Genomic DNA, 20,506 nt, shown 5'->3' with positions numbered 1-20,506 from the left:
GAGAGTTTTACGAATCCTAAGAATCAGATCTGTCTTTTTTTCATTTGAGATACTTTTATTAAGATTACAAAAACATTTTAGTAGTAGTAGTAGTAGTAGTAGTAGTAGTAGTAGTAGTAGTAGTAGTAGTAGTAGTGCACAGTTTCAGATTTAAATCTCGGCTGAATCAGTGGCAGTAGCAATAGCAGCAGCAGTAAAATCTGTAGCTCTATTTGTCACGATATTTCTACCTGATTATGAACGCTTCAATATTTCTAAGTTAAATTCAAATTAAATCCGGGTTCAGAAAACAACAATAAACAAACGATTTCTCCATATTGTCATCACTTTGGTCATTTTGCCTCACCTTCGTCTGACATAGGACATTTTAATGGTTCATATTTCAGTTTTCGCGTTTCAATTGCGTTTCGTTGTTGTTGTTGTTGTTGTTGTTGTTGTTTTCGAATAAAATGGAAGGGTTCAAAGGTCCGCCGATCTATCTAGTAGTTTTATTGGTTTGTGTTATGTTTGTTGTTTTGTTAGTACATTAAAAACGAATATGTTTCAATCAAGTCCACATCCTTCTGTGTTTATTGACTGTAGCATTGTGGGCTGTCTGAAATGTAGAAGCTGCATCGGTGGAGTAAAGTTATTAAGATTGATCGACATACAAAACATTCAGTTATTAAACAAAATAATGTGTATTTACTCTCTCTTAGTGTTATATGCTGCTTGTTTGTTTCTTACTTCTCAACATTGACAGTCACATAATATGCTCTGTTCTTTTCTTTTCATATTAGTCTTTAGTTTCAACAATTTTAAATGGCTCCCTGTGAATCTCTCGTCGGAACACCCAGTGTGATCTGTCTAAATAAGAACTTACGGCATTTGCAAAACAACATTCCAAAGCTAAGGTGTATTACGTTGAACTGTCAATTAGTGAGCCGGCTGCATCTGACACTAGTTTAAACTGGTCATAACATCCGTGTTTTATGTTTTTTAACTTTGAACCATCTCCAGTTCGTGGACAAAGCTGAATCTAATACGACTGCCGAAGATATCAATCGGGTCGGTGTAGCGCGGTAGCTGACACAGTGTAAATTATATCCTGGTAGGATGGTCGGTGGCCTCTCTATATATGATAAGCTGACTGCTCGGAATAGTTTAAAGTAATTCATTGTTTTAATTGTTCGAAGAGTTAAGAGAGAAAAATAAAAGGGATATATACAATACTGTTTTGTATTGCCATTAAACAGGTATGGAAGATTTATTAAAACAAACCTGGTTTCTCTTACATATATATATCTTTATTATCATTGTCAATATTTTGCTTTTATTTCTTAAATAATTGTCAAGGAAATAAATATTATTATAAATTCGTTTGTGTTTGACGACATTGACTTACTGCAAAAGGTGTGTAATTGTATTTATATACGAGAATTTCATATCGTAAAAAAATTACAAAAGCAAAAACCGTTAAGGAATAGAAATTTAAAAGATATAACTTAAGCTAATTAAAAATATCTTCGAACATTTTTAATACCGTTCTCATTTGTTTCAACATTTTAAACCAGATTTTGAATATTCCACACTCGCGGTACGTATATACATACCGTTTTAATTTAAAAATATAATAGTACATATTTTCAATTCTTTTTGATCCCCATGACAAAGATTACATATAGACGTTTTCAAGTTCGAGAATCATCGCGACTTGAGAATGAAAGTTCATTTTAAATGTTTTCATATTAATAAATTGTAGTGCCATATAATTACATGCACATTTATATATTTCTTTAGACTACCAAGAAAAATGTCGGAAAGTCACGTAAAGACCACGCTGGCCATGATACAGGAGCGTAGAAAGATCAAGGACACGGTGATCTTAAACGGGAGACAACTCTCTATACCCGAGGTTCTCGGCCTTAGTGCCGACAGCGGGGTCAAGGTCGTTCTGGCCGAGGACGCTTTAAATGAAATGGTTTCAAACCAAAAATACCTTAAAGAGAAATTGGACGAAGGGCTTATTGTGTACGGTATAAATACAGGTTTTGGCGGGAGCGCAGAAGTAAGGTCATGTAAATTAGATGATGTACAAACAGCCTTAATTCGGCACGTGAATGCTGGAATGGGTCGAGTATTTCCCGTGCATTTGACACGCGCTGCCATGGTGACGCGTGCGAACTGTCTGGCGAAAGGATACTCCGGCGTGCGGCCTGACGTGCCCCAGGTGCTGGTGGAGTTGATAAATCACGACATAACGCCCCGAGTCCCACTAAGAGGCTCGGTGAGCGCCAGCGGGGACCTGATGCCTCTTGGTTACATCGCAGCGGCTATGATTGGCCGTGCGGATTTACAGGTCGTCCACGCTGGAGTTCAAACAACGTGTCCTAAAGCGCTCGAAGCGGTCCGAATTACGCCAATTACCCTGGGGCCTAAAGAAGGACTGGCTATTATCAATGCGGATTCATTCGCTGCGGGTGTTTCCGCGCCAACTCTGTATGACGCCAATCTTATGCTACTCCTAACTCAAGTGTGCACAGGAATGTCAGTGGAAGCTCTTCACGGGAGAACGGAAAGTTTTCACCCTCTGATTCATGAGTGCCTACCACATCTCGGCCAAAAGGAAATCGCTCGCAATATGCTACGCGTACTTGAAGACAGCCAGTTGGCGATTACCACTCTAGACATGCATCTTCCAGACAAGTATGGCGTCCTGAAGCAGGACAGATACAGTCTGAGGAGCTCGCCACAGTGGCTTGGGTCCGTCGCCGAGACTCTTGTCGATGCTTGTAGGCGTATCACCATTGAGCTGAATAGTGCCAATGATAACCCCATCATTGACCATCGAACAAACACAATTGCCCACGGAGCAAATTTCCAAGGAGAAACCATGTCAATCGCCATGGATCAGACCAGACAAGTGATGGGTGTGTGTGGGAAACTGCTCCTAGCTCAATTTCAAGAAGTTGTGAACGGAAAACTGAACTTTGGACTACCTCCAAATCTCAGCGGATGTGATATAAATCTCGACTTTGGATTCAAAGGCTGCGATACAGCGATGGCTTCGTACATGTCGGAGCTCGACCACTTTGTGAACCCCATGAGCAACCACGTGATAAGCGCTGAGACACACAACCAGTCTGTTAATTCGATGGCATTGGTAAGCGCGCGGCTGACGGCGGAGGCGGTTGAGATCGTACAGATGATGGTGACTAACCTGTTATGTCTGACCGCCCAGGCCGTGGACCTACGGCTCCTAAGGAATCTCGCCATGGAGGAGGCCGATAAGCTCCGGGAACAGTACCCGGAGGCCACCAATCTGTTAGAGAAGACGGAGTGGTACGATCTTATGTTCATGTGCGACGAACGGATAGCGGCTCTCAAGGAAGCCTCGGGAATGCAGGGGACGAAGGCTGCTGCGGAAATGGTTGTGTATGAACGGATGCGAAACCTCTACAAACGGGCATGTAACGGAGAAATGGATGCATCGAAATACATGGGAAAAGGTACTAATACTGTCCAGTTTAATTTGTGATACCTGTTATGGTTTAATATTGCGCATTGTATCATTTTCAAACGGATCGTATCAACCTATTGCCGTTAAACGATAAAATTATATAGTAATTAAAGTAACAACAGCATAAAATACATTATTTTGTTTGATGATAATCGAACACTTGTGAAGAAATTAGCATACCTTACTTATGGTAATTATATTTGTTTTATTTCTTCAGGTACTAGCCGAATGTACAACTTTATTCGGAAGGAGCTGGACATTCCGTTCTACTGCGGGCAACCGGCTATCGACACGTGGCTGGGACGAATTTTACAAGCCATACAGAGCCGCTCAGTGGAGAACGTCCTCCTTGACATTTTTACTTCTGTCTCGCCACCATCCAGACAGAACAGCCAAACCGCTTAAATTCATCCCTTAAAATATTAATATTATGTAAAAGCAAGGGTTTCCCTGAACTGAAAGCTCACTTAACGTTAACAGTAATTTTTGTTTCGCTTTTACTAGACAGAGAACTAATGACCTTAAGAGACCAGAACATATATGTTTATTCGAAAATATGTCCTTAAACTCGTACAATATTTTGTCAACATTCACAAGGTCGTTGGTTGATTAATTATTAAGGTGTCAACAAGATAGACTGTCTTTCAGGGAAATCCGGTTGGTTTTATTTATGTTTATGTTAATATATATAACTGCGTTTTTTTATTTTGAAATATCTTGATTACATGCCCTATCGATCTTTTATGGTGTGACATCAAATACTGTGACCTCAAGTAGGGTTATTTCAAGAATCATAGCGTCTTTTAAGGCAAACCTGGACAAGAGATCAACTTAGGGAGTAGATCTCTCGACTACCTGATTTTTTTTTCGAGCGAACTATTTTCGCATTTATTGAATGACATTTTTCAAGTTTGTTCATCAGATTTCTGTACAAACATAATTTATTATTTATTTTTTTACTGTTTATCTAACTAATAAAATATCTAAACATATAAGTGTGTATTTGTAAATGTAAAACGACTCGTTAAATTTCGGTTTACAAAATATAAATTTTGCATTTGTCATGAGAAGATATGTTTACAAATTCATTGACCGATTGTAATTTAGTGCACATCTCCGGACTATCTCCGCGACTTAATCAACGATGTTGCTTCAGTCTAACAATTTCGGAACGTAAGCGATATTACCTTCCGACGAATCAATTATGACGCAATTTATCACGTGGTATACACACACTGATTTGTTGTCCATAAAACACATACAATTATAAACACTAGAAGTTAAGTAAATATATTATCATAGTCGTAGAATAATATGTAGCAGCTAGCTGTCAACAGCATATCAGCTTATTGCCAGCAGCTTGCTGCTATGCCGCTGTGCTGCTAACTTCACGCACATACGCAAGCGTTGTTTTTAAGTAAACATTGTCATACAAAAGTATGACAGCGAAACTATCAGAAAATGTGCCTTTCAACCCGTAATGACAGAGAAAATCGAGAGTTCGCTTTCAATGTCCACTGTGAACGTACACAAGCGAGTTTGCGAAACACGACGTGTGCTTGCAGGTGTAGCTACACATACAGACAAAAGTTGCAGTTGAGTATAACACTAGCTTGTCTAACTTATCTTTAATCTTGAAGTTATAGGCTCGCTGAACATTTCCCTCGTGCTACCGTGTAAAAAAATCGAGATGTGTACAATATACACATACCTGGGTGAGAAAGCACACATGTAAACATACCCGTACATGAAGTGTCCGCAATCTCTCTAGCGTGTTTGTAGATGGTCATCCTTCTTTCCTTCTAGCGGTGGCATGCGTGAACTACATGAATATAATAGTACTGTTGAATGTATCCGCTTCCTACCCAAAATTACGGATTCATGCCCTGAAATCATTGTTTAAGAAAACTCCGAACTATGGTGGATTTTTTTACTTGCGTGATGTAATTGTCTTGGTTAAATCCATGTACATAGCTCCCAATATTTTTAGCGTATATAATTTAAGGCGTTACACATGAACCAATTTTAAGGGATCTGTTTAAACATGAAATGTATAGCACACGAAAACGACTGCTGATAAAAACACAGACCAGTTCGTTTATGGTTGTGTGTTTATTTTTAGTCCACCTAAACTACGAAAGAAAATGTAATTAATTGAAAGGTAACTATATATCAAGGTGACCCAAGAATAAACTAACCAAATATTCCAATTCCACAGGCTATCTTTAAAAGCGAAGTTAATTTTGGGTCCATTCCATGACAAGAGATCCGTTACATCAAGCTGAACTAAAAATAGAAAAAAAATCATTTTCCTTCTTTTAAGAACTGGTTATGTGTGTGCAATCCGACGCGGCGAATAACACAGAGTGCCAGTGCACTGGATCTCCCGAACAGAACGATGCTACAGAGCGCAGCCGAATTAGTCCTACCGCTTCGGACGATGGCACCGAGCGCAGCCGAATTAGTCCTACCGCTCCAGACAATGCCACAGAGCGCAGCCGAATTAGTCCTACCGCTCCGGACGATGGCACCGAGCGCCATCGATTCGGTCCTCCCGCTCATGACAGTACAACAAAGCGCAAACGAATTGGTCCTCCCACTCCCGATGGAACCATGAAGCTTCGCTGTGTTGGTCCTTCCGCTCCGGACGGCGGCTGGGGCTGGGTAATTGTTATATGTAAGTTATGTGTATTAATTGGTCACATGATAAATGACTGAAAACAAATCTTCATTTTAATCGGTATACAAAACATCGTCTTCGTTATTTTTTGGTCAGATCTTCAATATGGCGATTGACATGGTCTCCCCTTGGTAATTTGCTCCGTGGGCAATTGTGTTTTTGCGATGGTCTATGTTGGGGTTATCATTGGTACTATTCAGCTCAAAGTTGATACGCCTTAAGGCGTCTACAAGAGTCTCGGCGACGGGCCAATCGCCATTGATCAGACCAGACAATTGATGGGTGTATGTGGGAAACTGCTCCTTGCTCAGTTTCAAGAAGTTGTAGACGTAAATTTTAACTTTGGACTATCCCCGAATCTCAGCGGATGTGATATTAATCTCGACTTTGGACTCAAAGGCAGCGATATAGCGATGGCTTCGTACATGTCGGAGCTTGACCACTTTGTGAACCCCATGAGCAACCACGTGATAAGCGCTGAGACACACAACCAGTCAGTTAATTCGATGGCATTGGTAAGCGCGCGGCTGACGGCGGAGGCGGTAGAGATCGTACTGATGATGGTGTCTGACCTGTTGTGTCTGACCGCCCAGGCCGTGGACCTCCGACTTCTGAGGTATCTCGCCATGGAGGAGGCCGATAATCTTTGGGAACAGTACCCTGGGGCCACCAATTTGTTAGAGAAGACGGAGTGGTACGATTTTATGTTCCTGTGCGACGAACGGATAGCGGCTTTCAAGGAAGCATCAGGAATGCAGGGGACGAAGGCTGCTGCGGAAATGGTTATGTACGAACGGATGCGAAACCTCTATAAACTGGCATGTTACGGAGAAATGTATGCATCGAAATACATGGGAAAACGTACTAATACTGCCCATTTAAAATTTGTGATACGTAACAGTTTGATATTGCACATTCTATCATTTCAAAACAATTGCTATAAACCAATTACCGTTAAACTCTAAAATTATACAGTTTTATAAAGCAATTACACCATAATAACATTACATTTTGTTTGATGATAAACGACCACTCGTGAAGATATAAGCATATCTTACTTATGCTAATTATATAATTTTTAATTTGTTCAGGTAAAAGCCGAATGAACAACTTAAAATATTGAGCGATATGTAATAGCATAGGTTTCCCTGACCTGAATGCTCACTAAACCTTTACAATTATGTGGTTTCGCTTTTACTAGACAGAAAACTTACGACCTGAAGAGAACAAACTATGTCACATATGTTTAATCGTTTTTATTCGAAAATCTGTCATTAAACTCGTACAATGTTAGTTGGTGATAAATTAAGGTGTCAACAAGTTAGACTGACTTTCATGGAAATCCGTTTGGTGTTATTTATGTTAATTAACTGCGTTTGTTTTGTTTTTGCTATTACATAATTTCGATCTGTTATAGTGTGTCATCAAATACTGTGACCAAAAGTGTGGCTGTTTTAAGCATTATAGCATCATTAAAGGCAAGCATGGACAAGATATCAACTTGGAGAGTAGATCGCTCGACAATTACCTAAAACAAAACTTCAGGCATATTCAATTGAACTAATTTCGTATTTATTGAATGATAATTTTCAATTCTTTTTATCAGATATTTGTACATTTATAATTTATTATTTATAACTTTAACTGTTTATCTAACTAATAAAACATCTAAAGTGTGTATGTGTGTTGTTTTATGTAAAACAACTCATTAAGTTTTGGTTTACAACATATTAATATTGCATTTGTCAAGATGAAATATGTATACAAAATGATCGATTGTCATTCAGTGTACATCGCCTATCTCCGCGAATAAATGAACAACGTTACGCTATAGAAATGTGCTCTTTTGTAAAAAATTTGAAATGCAATCGTCGTTTCTTGAAGTAAACATAGGCATACAAATAATACGTCAGAGAAAATATCAGAAAATGTGGTCCAATGTTATAGGTTTAAAACTATCTCAGTATACGATAGTAATGAAATAAATTTATTACATTTCGATTTTCTTGACGTTTCAAAAATTGAACGGCCGCTATAGTCCTTAGTAAGAACATATATGGTAAACTCTTTACGATAAAGAACGGCACAGCAAACAATCCGAACTCTTATTTAGTTATAAAGATTCTACCTAATACGTCTTTAGAGCATCACATGTCATGTTTTGAGAACATGTTTATAAAATCAAAAATAGTAATAACTCCTTCAAAGTTTCATCATATTTATAAGAGCGACATAGTTAGGATAAATTTGCCATTCATCCAGTAGAATATTTATTATTTACAGATAAAGTAAGTAATTCCTATAAATTCAAGGCAAGATGCACCGCAGCTCTTGACTGGGTTAAACGCTTGAAAACTCCATATCCGCCTTGAATTAATGATTGCATATTTAATGTAAGTAATATATTAAAAAGTAGTAATATTTATATTTGTTTATTATTTAAAGTTAGAAAGTGTAAGACAAGATCACATGGTAAGAGGATTAATGGAAACATAAATCGAAAACAACGTCGAACAATTGATTTCGAACAGTGTAATAATATTCTGTTACTTAATGGTAAACATCGACTTCTTTCTACTTCCGTTAATTCTTTACGCTTACTGGATAAGGAAGCGGAAAAAATCATTTTGAGAACAGATGATCCAAATTATGAATGCGCTTGTATTGTTAATGGTTATACTAAACATTACCTCCATCCTACTATTGATAATGTTAAGATCGTATTAAACTTTCTTTTATCAACAAGGGTATAGACATTGTCAATTTAAATGGTTTATTCAAGAATAAAATCTAGAAAAAATGCATTCTGCAATACTTAAAAAATAAAGAAGTGCCAATAATATGTTATAAATTTAAAAGGCCTATTCGAAATTGCATATTTAACTATAACAAAGTAATGGCAGAAGATGACATTTCTGGAAATACACCTTCTTCGTGAGATTGTATTGAGTATGTGTATCGTTACGACGCTTTTGGACATATTGTTACTGGGGATTTTACGTTTATTAAAAATAATCTCCTAAGAAAACTGCTAAATAAAGGTCCGAAATATCGGATAGGATCTGAAATTAATTTCCATACGTGTAAATAAGAATTGACAGAGACTTTATCTAAATATTGTAAAAGGTGGTATAAATGAGAAGGGGTTGAAATTATTGCTGACAAACCAGCTAATAATGTAATTATAGTTTGACGTTTATAGTATGGAAATACAATCATTGGTGAGTTACAATCTTCTATAACTTACATTCATCGACTACTGGATGAAAAAAAGTATTTTTGAAATTCATCTTATGTTCAATTTCAATTTGTGTTGAATGATGATCATTAAAATATTCCAACAATACACTAGTAACCTAAAGTGCATACAATCGTATAAATCACGATCTATATTTAATTTCATTTCTTGTTCTACTATACAGGTTTCGATTTTACTTACATCCTCCTTAACTGCGATTAAAATGCATGTGAAAAAATTATAGTTATACAGTTTATGAGAACTTTGGAATTACTGGTTGACCTTTGAACTGTTCTCATCAACAACTGCTGTAAAACCAACATTGAATACTCCGACAAGTTGAACATTGCCAGAGGGCTCGGAAAATATTTCCACATCTTTTGTATGTTTCTTCCTTCTTTTACAGTCACATAATGCGGAAAGTCCCATCACAAATGAACTTGCAAGCATGGAAATGCCCGCAAAATGAAATGCTGATTGATAGTTTCCTAACGCGTCTCTTATCCACCCTGAAAATATAATGTAAAACACGGTGTTACAACACTAAGTTTTATAAAAGATATTGAAGAAGAAATATTATAATTTAGGACTTCTTTTATAGATATTTTCAATGAAAAGAATATTTGCAATTATAAATTAAATACCAAAAATACCCAATTCATTTTCATACATGTATGCAAAACCGACTTAAATAGCTCAACTGTTACACAAACCTGCCATTGGCGGTCCGAGCAGAAAACCCGTCCCCTGGAAAAGGAGGGCTAGGCCGAATGAACTGGCTAATTTGCCACTCCCCAGCAGGTCTACCAGAATCACGGGAGTGAGGGCGTTGTAGGAACCCGCGAAGAGCCCAAATATCACAGAGTAGGTTGCGAATTGCCAGTACTGGGTGGAAAACCCGCAAGTTATATTTGCAATACCGCTGATGAATATAGATGCCATGTAAAGATATTTCCTATTATTTCGCAGTATATCGATATCACAGAGGAAACCAAAAGCGAGCCGCCCTACAATGTCGGCTATTCCGGTAATTGAGAGAAGAAAGGCGGCCCTTTGTGGAGTCACATGATGCTCTATGGCTAGAGGCGGGAGCATTACGGTGGCGGGGGAATGGCCGCAAGTCGCCAACATGACGGATACACCGAAGCAAAGAAACAATGGTCTCTTCAACAGGGTGTAGTCCAAATATTCGCGGAACCCATTCTGTACGAATGTCGAGTTTCCAGAGGTTTGTTCGTAGCGGGTGTCATTTGCGTTCTTTCTCTGCATGTCTTGTTCATCACAATAATCACTCTCATTTCGACATTGTTCATTTGTGATCTTTCTCTGCTTGTCTTGTTCATCACAATAGTCACTCTCATTTCGACATTGTTCATTTCTGGTTTTCCCCTGCATGTCTTGTTCATCACAATAATCACTCTCGTTTCGACATTGTTCATTTGTGATCTTTCTCTGCTTGTCTTGTTCATAACAAGTATCACTCTCATTTCGACTTTGTTCATTTGCGTTCTTTGTCTGCATGTCTTGTTCATCACAATAATCACTCTCAGTTCTACTCTGTTCATTTGTAACAGTTTCAATGAAATATATATCATTTGCCCTTTCCTTATCCTCATCAATTGTGAACGCACTCTTGTCATTAGGCACATCTCTGAAGAACAACCCACAAATACTGATATTCACCATTACACCCGCCATTATAAACATTGTGTATTTAAACTCAACATGTTTGAAGAGCATCTCAAGGACCGGTGCAAACGCGAAGGTGCCAATACCGGCGCCGGCGACCGCGATACCCGTGGCGAGGGAATGCCGCCTGCGGAACCACTGCCCAAGGATGACAATGGACGGCGTGTACGCCAACGATTTACCGATACCTGTCAGTGTAAAGAAACAACATTTTCATCAATAGGAGTAACTTGTTTTGTACAATATACTGTCATGTGTGTCGGAATGTATGAATGGTCAGAGGTGTGGCATAACAGGTCGAAATGTATGTAGAATGGTCAGAGGTGTGGCATTAAAGGTCGGGATGTATGTAGAATGGTCAGAGGTGTGGCATAACAGGTCGGAATGTATGTAGAATGGTCAGAGGTGTGGCATTACAGGTCGGAATGTATGTAGAATGGTCAGAGGTGTGGCATAACAGGTCGGAATGTATGTAGAATGGTCAGAGGTGTGGCATAACAGGTCGGAATGTATGTAGAATGGTCAGAGGTGTGGCATAACAGGTCGGAATGTATGTAGAATGGTCAGAGGTGTGGCATAACAGGTCGGAATGTATGTAGAATGGTCAGAGGTGTGGCATAACAGGTCGGAATGTATGTAGAATGGTCAGAGGTGTGGCATAACAGGTCGGAATGTATGTAGAATGGTCAGAGGTGTGGCATAACAGATCGGAATGTATATAGAATGGTCAGAGATGTGGCATAACAGGCCTGAATGTATGTAGAATGGTCCGAGATGTGGAATAACAGGCCTGAATGTATGTAGAATGGTCAGAGGTGTGGCATAACAGGTCGGAATGTATGTAGAATGGTCAGAGGTGTGGCATTACAGGTCGGAATGTATAAAGAATGGTCAAAAGTGTGGCATTACAGGGTTTTACATGTCGGAATGTATGTAGAATGGTCAGAGGTGTGTCATTTCAGGTCGGAATGTATATAAAATGGTCAGAAGTGTGGCATTACAGGTCTGAATGTATGTAGAATGGTCAGACAGGTCTGAATGTATGTAGAATGTTCAGAGGTGTGGCATAACAGGTCGGAATGTATGTAGAATGGTCAGAGGTGTGGCATAACAGGTCGGAATGTATGTAGAATGGTCAGAGGTGTGGCATAACAGGTCGGGATGTATGTAGAATGGTCAGAGGTGTGGCATAACAGGTCGGAATGTATGTAGAATGGTCAGAGGTGTGGCATAACAGGTCGGGATGTATGTAGAATGGTCAGAGGTGTGGCATTACATGTCGAAATGTATGTAGAATGGTCAGAGGTATGGCATAACAGGTCGAAATGTATGTAGAATGGTCAGAGATGTGGCATAACAGGTCGGGATGTATGTAGACTGATCAGAGGTGTGGCATAACAGGTCGGAATGTATGTAGACTGGTCAGAGGTGTGGCATAACAGGTCGAAATGTATGTAAACTGGTCAGAGGTGCGGCATTACAGGTCGGGATGTATGTAGAATGGTCAGAGGTGTGGCATAACGTGTCGGAATGTATGTAGACTGGTCAGAGGTGTGGCATAACAGGTCGGGATGTATTTAGAATGGTCAGAGATGTGGCATAACAGGTCGGGATGTATGTAGAATGGTCAGAGGTGTCGTATAACAGGTCGGAATGTATGTAGAATGGTCAGAGGTGTGGCATAACAGGTCGGAATGTATGTAGACTGGTCAGAGGTGTGGCATAACAGGTCGAAATGTATGTAAACTGGTCAGAGGTGTGGCATAACAGGTCGGAATGTTTGTAGAATGGTCAGAAATGTGGCATAACAGTTTCGATTGACAATTTCCCTAGTTTTTAAACGATAGTATTCCAGTACAGTTATATTTATGCTTGAGCTAGGTGAAATGATTTCTAGGCATACTTGGAATTTCTGCTAATTATGGCAATATTGAAATACGCTTATAATCTGTGATAACAGGGACTGCACTACAGTGTTTTCGTTGTGTTCTGCTATGCATTATTTAATGCAATACCCTCGGTTTCAAAATATACACTCGTTAAGCCCTCGTGTGTAATATCAATAACTCGGCTTGTGGGTGTAGTTACTAGAATGTGCGTAAAAACACATTTGAAATCTGATTGCATTGTAGTAAGACATATAATGTCTATTCTCTCCACATAGTGGGAGCCGTTATAAAAAATTGAAAACCTTTATAAAACTAATAAAATTAAACCAGAATGGAGACAATGAATAAATTTTGGAGATTATGAAAACATCGACTAACCAGCTAGTAAGCCGTATGTAAGAAACATATATTCCAGTCTCGGCATAAGACCAGTCAGTGCCCAGCCGGCCGCCGTCAAAACGCCGCCGACGACCACCATCGTCCGGCAGGAGAACCGAGAACTCAAGGCACTCGACACCGGACCTGTGTTAGAAATAATTTATGTTGTTAATGTAGAAATAGGCATCATGGAAACAAAACGAAAATCATTAAATTAGCGCAATGGCGTTTTTTGTCAATAAATACTACGATCATGTGTCCGTCTCTATTTTAAGAGATCCTCGTGTCCACGATCGATGGAGTATTTGAGTGGTCAACACCCAAAATGGACACCAGCATGATTTTTAGCATATATTTATACAATAATCTTCGCAATCTATTGAAAATTCCCCAATTATTTTTCAAGTGTACCTAACAGCAGTCCCATGGCGTTTGCCATGGAGCCGACCCAGGCTGTTTTTCCGGAGCTCTCCTGAAACACGTCGAGCAGCTCTACGTATATCACACCAAAGCTGTTGACTGCTCCGCCGATCAGAAAGTTCAGCACTGTTGCGCCTGTGAAAAAATAAGTCTTATTTGTCTTAGAATTGCTGGAAATTGAAAACATTTAGTTAACAATTAAGTCGAACACGGTTAAGATGTTCTGATTCATTTCGAATAGAAAAAAGTATTCAAAAGAATGCAAGAATTACTCCTGGAAATTTGCGTCCCCAATACAATGACCAAAGCGATAATTGAGACCAAATTGTATTGCAAATTTTCCAAAATGTATTGAAAAATCCAAGCATGCAAGTTAAGCTACTAAAAATATTGAAGATCTGGCCAAAAAATAACGAAGACGATGTTTCGTATACCGATTAAAATGAAGATTATTTTTTTCAGTCATTAATCATGTGACCAATTAATACACATAACTTACATATAACAATCACCCAGCCCCAGCCGCCGTCCGGAGCGGAAGGACCAACACAGCGAAGCTTCATGGTTCCATCGGGAGTGGGAGGACCAATTCGTTTGCGCTTTGTACTGTCATGAGCGGGAGGACCGAATTGATGGCGCTCGGTGACATCGTCCGGAGCGGTAGGACTAATTCGGCTGCGCTCTGTGGCATTGTCTGGAGCGGTAGAACTAATTCGGCTGCCCTCGGTGCCATCTTCCGGAGCGGAAGGACTAATTCGGCTGCGCTCTGTGGCATCGTTCTGTTCGGGAGATCCAGTGCACTGGCACTCTGTGTTATTCGCCGCGTCCGATTGCACACACATAACCAGTTCTTAAAAGAAGGAAAATAATGATTTTTTTATATTTTTAGTTCAGCTTGATGTAACGGATCTCTTGTTATGGAATGGACCCAAAATTAACTCCGCTTTTGAAGATAGCCTGTGGACTTGGAATATTTGGTTAGTTTATTCTTGGGTCACCTTGATATATAGTTACCTTTCAATTAATTACATTTTCTTTCGTAGTTTAGGTGGACTAAAAAAAAACACACAACCATAAACGAACTGGTCTGTGTTTTTATCAGCAGTCGTTTTCGTGTGCTATACATTTCATGTTAAAACAGATCCCTTAAAATTGGTTCATGTGTAACGCCTTAAATTATATATGCTAAAGATATTGGGAGCTATGTACATGGATTTAACCAAGACAATTACATCACGCAAGTAAAAAAATCCACCATAGTTCGAAGTTTTCTTAAACAATGATTTCAGGGCATGAATCCGTAATTTTGGGTAGGAAGCGGATACATTCAACAGTACTATTATATCCATGTTGTTCACGCATGCCACCGCTAGAAGGAAAAAATGATATCTTCGAGAAAAAACACAAGGAAAACCATCTACAAACACGCTAGAGGGATTGCGGACACTTCATGTACGGGTATGTTTACATGTGTGCTTTCTCACCCAGGTATGTGTATATTGTACACATTTCGATTTTTTTACACGGTAGCACGAGGGAATTGACCAGCGAGCCTATAACTTCAAGTTTAAAGATAAGTTAGACAAGCTAGTGTTATACTCAACTGCAACTTTTGTCTGTATGTGTAGCTACACCTGCAAGCACAAGTCGTGTTTCGCAAACTCGCTTGTGTACGTTCACAGTGGACATTGAAAGCGAACTCTCGATTTTCTCTCTCATTACGGATTGAAAGGCACATTTTCTGATAGTTTCGCTGTCATACTTTTGTATGAAAATGTTTACTTAAAAACAACGCTTGCGTGTGTGCGTGAAGTTAGCAGCACAGCGGCATAGCAGCAAGCTGCTGGCAATAAGCTGATATGCTGTTGGCAGCTAGCTGCTACATATTATTCTACGACTATGATAATATATATTTACTTAACTTCTAGTGTTTATAATTGTATGTGTTTTATGGACAACAAATCAGTGTGTGTATACCACGTGATAAATTGATACGTTGGAAGGTAATATCGCTTACGTTCCGAAATTGTTAGACTGAAGCAACATCGTTGATTTAGTCGCGGAGATAGTCGATGTGCACTAAATTACAATCGGTCAATGAATTTATAAACATATCTTCTCATGACAAATGCAAAATTTATATTTTGTAAACCGAAATTTAACGAGTCGTTTTACATTAACAAATACACACTTATATGTTTTAGATATTTTATTAGTCAGATAAACAGTAAAACTATAAATAATAAATAATGTTTGTACAGAAATCTGATGAACAAACTTGAAAAATGTCATTCAATAAATGCGAAAATAGTTCGATCGAAAATAAATCAGGTAGTCGAGAGATCTCTTGTCCAGGTTTGCCTTAAAAGACGCCATGATTCTTGAAATAACCATACACAGTATTTGATGTCACACCATAAAAGATCGATAGGGCATGTAATAAAGATATTTCAAAATAAAAAACGCAGTAATAAATATTAACATAAACATAAATAAAACCAACCGGATTTCCCTTAAAGACAGTCTATCTTGTTGACACCTTAATTATAATTAATCAACCAACGACCTTGTTGTCAAAATATTGTACGAGTTTAAGGACATATTTTCGAATAAACATATATGTTCTGGTCTCTTAAGGTCATAAGTTCTCTGTCTAGTAAAAGCGAAACCAAATTATTGTTAACGTTAAGTGAGCTTTCAGTTCAGGGAAACCCTTTCATTTACATAATATTAATATTTTAAGGGATAAATTTAAGCGGTTTGGCTGTTCTGTCTGGATGGTGGCGAGACAGAAGTAAAAATGTCAAGGAGGACGTTCTCCACTGAGCGGCTCTGTATGGCTTGTAAAATTCGTCCCAGCCACGTGTCTATAGCCGGTTGCCCGCAGTAGAACGGAATGTCCAGCTCCTTCCGAATAAAGTTGTACATTCGGCTTGTACCTGAAGAAATAAAACAAATATAATTACCATAAGTAAGATATGCTAATTTCTTCACGAGTGGTCGTTCACCATCAAACAAAAAAATGTAATTTATGCTGTTTTACTTTAATTACTATATAATTTTATCGTTTAACGGCAATAGGTTGATACGATCCGTTTGAAAATGATACAATGCGCAATATTAAACCATTAGATATCACAAATTAAACTGGACAGTATTAGTACCTTTTCCCATGTATTTCGATGCATCCATTTCTCCGTTACATGCCCGTTTGTAGAGGTTTCGCATCCGTACATACACAACAATTTCCGCAGCAGCCTTCGTCCCCTGCATTCCCGAGGCTTCCTTGAGAGCCTCTATCCGTTCGTCGCACATGAACATAAGGTCGTACCACTCCGTCTTCTCTAACAGATTGGTGGCCTCCGGGTACTGTTCCCGAAGCTTATCGGACTCCTCCATGGCGAGATTCCTCAGGAGCCGTAGGTCCACGGCCTGGGCGGTCAGACATAACAGGTTAGTCACCATCATCTGTACGATCTCAACCGCCTCCGCCGTCAGCCGTGCGCTTACCAGTGCCATCGAGTTAACAGACTGGTTGTGCGTCTCAGCGCTAATCACGTGGTTGCTCATGGGGTTCACAAAGTGGTCAAGCTCCGACATGTACGAAGCCATCGCTGTATCGCAGCCTTTGAATCCAAAGTCGAGATTTATATCACATCCGCTGAGATTCGGAGGTAGTCCAAAGTTCAGTTTTCCGTTCACAACCTCTTGAAACTGAGCAAGGAGCAGTTTCCCACACACACCCATCACTTGTCTGGTCTGATCCATGGCGATTGACATGGTCTCTCCTTGGAAATTTGCTCCGTGGGCAATTGTGTTTGTGCGATGGTCAATGATGGGGTTATCATTGGCACTATTCAGCTCAATGGTGATACGCCTACAAGCATCAACAAGAGTCTCGGCGACGGACCCAAGCCACTGTGGCGAGCTCCTCAGACTGTATCTGTCCTGCTTCAGGACGCCATACTTGTCTGGAAGATGCATGTCGAGTGTGGTAATCGCCAACTGGCTGTCATCAAGTACGCGTAACATATTGCGAGCGATTTCCTTTTGACCGACATGCGGTAGGCACTCATGAATCAGAGGGTGAAAACTTTCCGTTCTCCCGTGAAGAGCTTCCACTGACATTCCTGTGCACACTTGAGTTAGGAGTAGCATAAGATTGGCGTCATACAGAGTTGGCGCGGAAACACCCGCAGCGAATGAATCCGCATTGATAATGGCCAGTCCTTCTTTAGGCCCCAGGGTAATTGGCGTAATTCGGACCGCTTCGAGCGCTTTAGGACACGTTGTTTGAACTCCAGCGTGGACGACCTGCAAATCCGCGCGGCCAATCATAGCCGCTGCGATGTAACCAAGAGGCATCAGGTCCCCGCTGGCGCTCACCGAGCCTCTTAGTGGAACTCGGGGCGTTATGTCGTGATTTATCAACTCCACCAGCACCTGGGGCACGTCAGGTCGCACGCCGGAGTATCCTTTCGCCAGACAGTTCGCACGCGTCACCATGGCAGCACGAGTCAAATGCACGGGAAATACTCGACCCATTCCAGCATTCACGTGCCGAATTAAGGCTGTTTGTACATCATCTAATTTACATGACCTTACTTCTGCGCTCCCGCCAAAACCTGTATTTATACCGTACACTATAAGCCCTTCGTCCAATTTCTCTTTAAGGTATTTTTGGTTTGAAACAATTTCCTTTAAAGCGTCCTCGGCCAAAACGACCTTGACCCCGCTGTCGGCACTAAGGCCGAGAACCTCGGGAATAGAGAGTTGTCTCCCGTTTAAGATCACCGTGTCCTTGATCTTTCTACGCTCCTGTATCATGGCCAGCGTGGTCTTTACGTGACTTTCCGACATTTTTCTTGGTAGTCTAAAGAAATACATAAATGTGCATGTAATTATACGATACTATGATCTAGTAATATAAAAACATTTAAAATGAACTTTCATGTATATATATATAAAATTGAAGAGAAAAACTATTTATTATATCTTTGTGTTAATAAAAACGGTGTGTATACGTACCGCGAGTGTGGAATATTCGAAATCTGGTTAAAAAGTTGAAAAGAATCCGACAGGAAATCAAAAATGTTCGAAGGTTGTTTGCGTCAGTTTAACTCATATCTATTAAATTTCTATTCATTTAAGGTTACTGTTTTGCCTCTGTAATTTTTCCACGAAATTAAATTAAATGTATTTATTAAATTCCACACTTTTTGCAGTAATGCAATTACGTCAAATACAAACGACATCATGAAAAGAAAAAAAAAATCCTTGAAAGTTATTTAGGAAATAGAATCCTTAAATATTTAAAATTATAATAAAGATAAATGTGTAAAATATTTTTTTCCAGTAAACCTTACATACCTTTATTTGTTTAAGGCGAATATAAAATGGTATTTGACTGTCCCTTTTATCTTTCTCTCTGAACCCTTCGAACAAGTAAAACAATGAATTACTTCCGAGCAGTTAACTTATCATGAATGTGTGATGCCAGTTCCCAGTGTGCCATGTTATATATAGGAGCCACTGGCCATCCTACCAGGATATTAGTTTAACTGTGCTAGCTACCACATTACACGAAAGCGATGGATATATCCGGAAATCGTATCAGACTCGGCTTTTTCTACGAACTGGAGATGGTCGAGATGACACAGAGAGGGCTGCTCAAAACGTAAACATAAAACACGGATATCATGACAACTAGTTTCGGCCGCATTTCATATATTATGCTAAGTGAGAGTTCAATATAGTTAACCTGAATTATTGATTGTATGATGACAGATATACTTTGGTTTGCCCGCCAATCACAGGGAAGCATGCACTAATGTTGAAACTAAAAATATATATGACTGTTATTTATGTGAAATAAGAACGTAATCAGCAGCATGTTAATTATGATAAAGTAAACAAATATTACAGTATGTTGTTGAATTATAGAATATTTTTTGGTCGATCAATTTAGACAGGCCTTTTTGTACAATTAATCAAAACATAAGGATGTGGACGGCATGATCTAATCAGGTGTTTATTTAATTTGTTATACAACCAAAAAACAAAGCCATTTGTTTTTGGTAATGCTTAAAAATACATAGAAAAGTCGGCGGACCTTTAAACGCTACCATTTTCTTCGAAAAAAAACAACCTTCGGCGATTTCATTGCATTTCCAAATATATTTATCTGTGTGTATTAGTACGAACTGGTTAACATATCTGTTAAATTATCAAAAACTATCAATATCAGTTAATTTTACACCAAACCCAAATTTTGTAAGCGACGAAATCCGTTGCAAAGGTACATATTTTTTTATGAACAACTGAAGATTGATCATGCGCTGAAACCAGCTTTGGACGGTTTATTAGTTGTTTGATTCCATTAGCGAAATATGATTATTAAGCTTTACATACCCTTATTGAGTGGCTTCATTAATATTATTAGTTTCGTAAAACCAGTATGTGTACACCATGTGATAAACTACGCCATATATGCTCCGTCGGAAGGCAACATTTTGCTGAAAATGAACACTTAAAACAAAGATAACTTTTGTTTTTCTACACCAATATAAACAAAGGGCAGTCTATGACGATCAAAGAACCCCGTCTTTGTTTTATTACCAGAGTTTGATAAGGTGAATAGTTTCATCAAACACTTCGACAAACATGATTTCAAAATAATGTTTTGACAGTGCTCCGTCAGACGGCCGTAATGC

General features: G+C 39.1%; 2 protein-coding genes across 3 annotated transcripts; one reads left to right on the top strand and one right to left on the bottom strand.

The window, feature by feature from the left end:
• Nucleotides 1–1,020: 1,020 nt before the first annotated feature.
• LOC128239213 (uncharacterized) lies at nt 1,021–4,472 on the top strand. The gene is made up of 3 exons (XM_052955756.1): nt 1,021–1,235; nt 1,780–3,488; nt 3,717–4,472. The coding sequence occupies exons 2-3, from the start codon at nt 1,793–1,795 to the stop codon at nt 3,902–3,904; spliced, it is 1,884 nt and encodes a 627-aa protein (XP_052811716.1). The 5' UTR covers nt 1,021–1,235; nt 1,780–1,792; the 3' UTR covers nt 3,905–4,472.
• Nucleotides 4,473–9,607: 5,135 nt separating this feature from the next.
• Nucleotides 9,608–19,321, bottom strand: LOC128239212 (uncharacterized). 2 transcript variants are annotated; one of them, XM_052955754.1, is made up of 6 exons: nt 19,164–19,321; nt 14,293–14,643; nt 13,785–13,928; nt 13,374–13,517; nt 10,131–11,294; nt 9,608–9,926 (listed from the first exon to the last, which is right to left on the bottom strand). In XM_052955754.1, the coding sequence occupies exons 2-6, from the start codon at nt 14,633–14,635 to the stop codon at nt 9,688–9,690; spliced, it is 2,034 nt and encodes a 677-aa protein (XP_052811714.1). In that variant the 5' UTR covers nt 14,636–14,643; nt 19,164–19,321; the 3' UTR covers nt 9,608–9,687. The 2 variants fall into 2 exon arrangements, with proteins under 2 accessions (XP_052811714.1, XP_052811715.1); XM_052955755.1 differs by lacking the exons at nt 9,608–9,926; nt 10,131–11,294; nt 13,374–13,517; nt 13,785–13,928; nt 14,293–14,643 and adding exons at nt 15,991–16,732; nt 16,958–18,666 and having other exon boundaries at nt 19,164–19,318.
• Between the last annotated feature and the right edge of the window lie 1,185 nt (nt 19,322–20,506).

Source organism: Mya arenaria, chromosome 6 (assembly GCF_026914265.1).
Source record: "Mya arenaria isolate MELC-2E11 chromosome 6, ASM2691426v1".
Classification (NCBI taxonomy): Eukaryota; Metazoa; Mollusca; class Bivalvia; order Myida; family Myidae; genus Mya; species Mya arenaria.
This window is presented reverse-complemented; position numbering and strand designations above follow the sequence as displayed.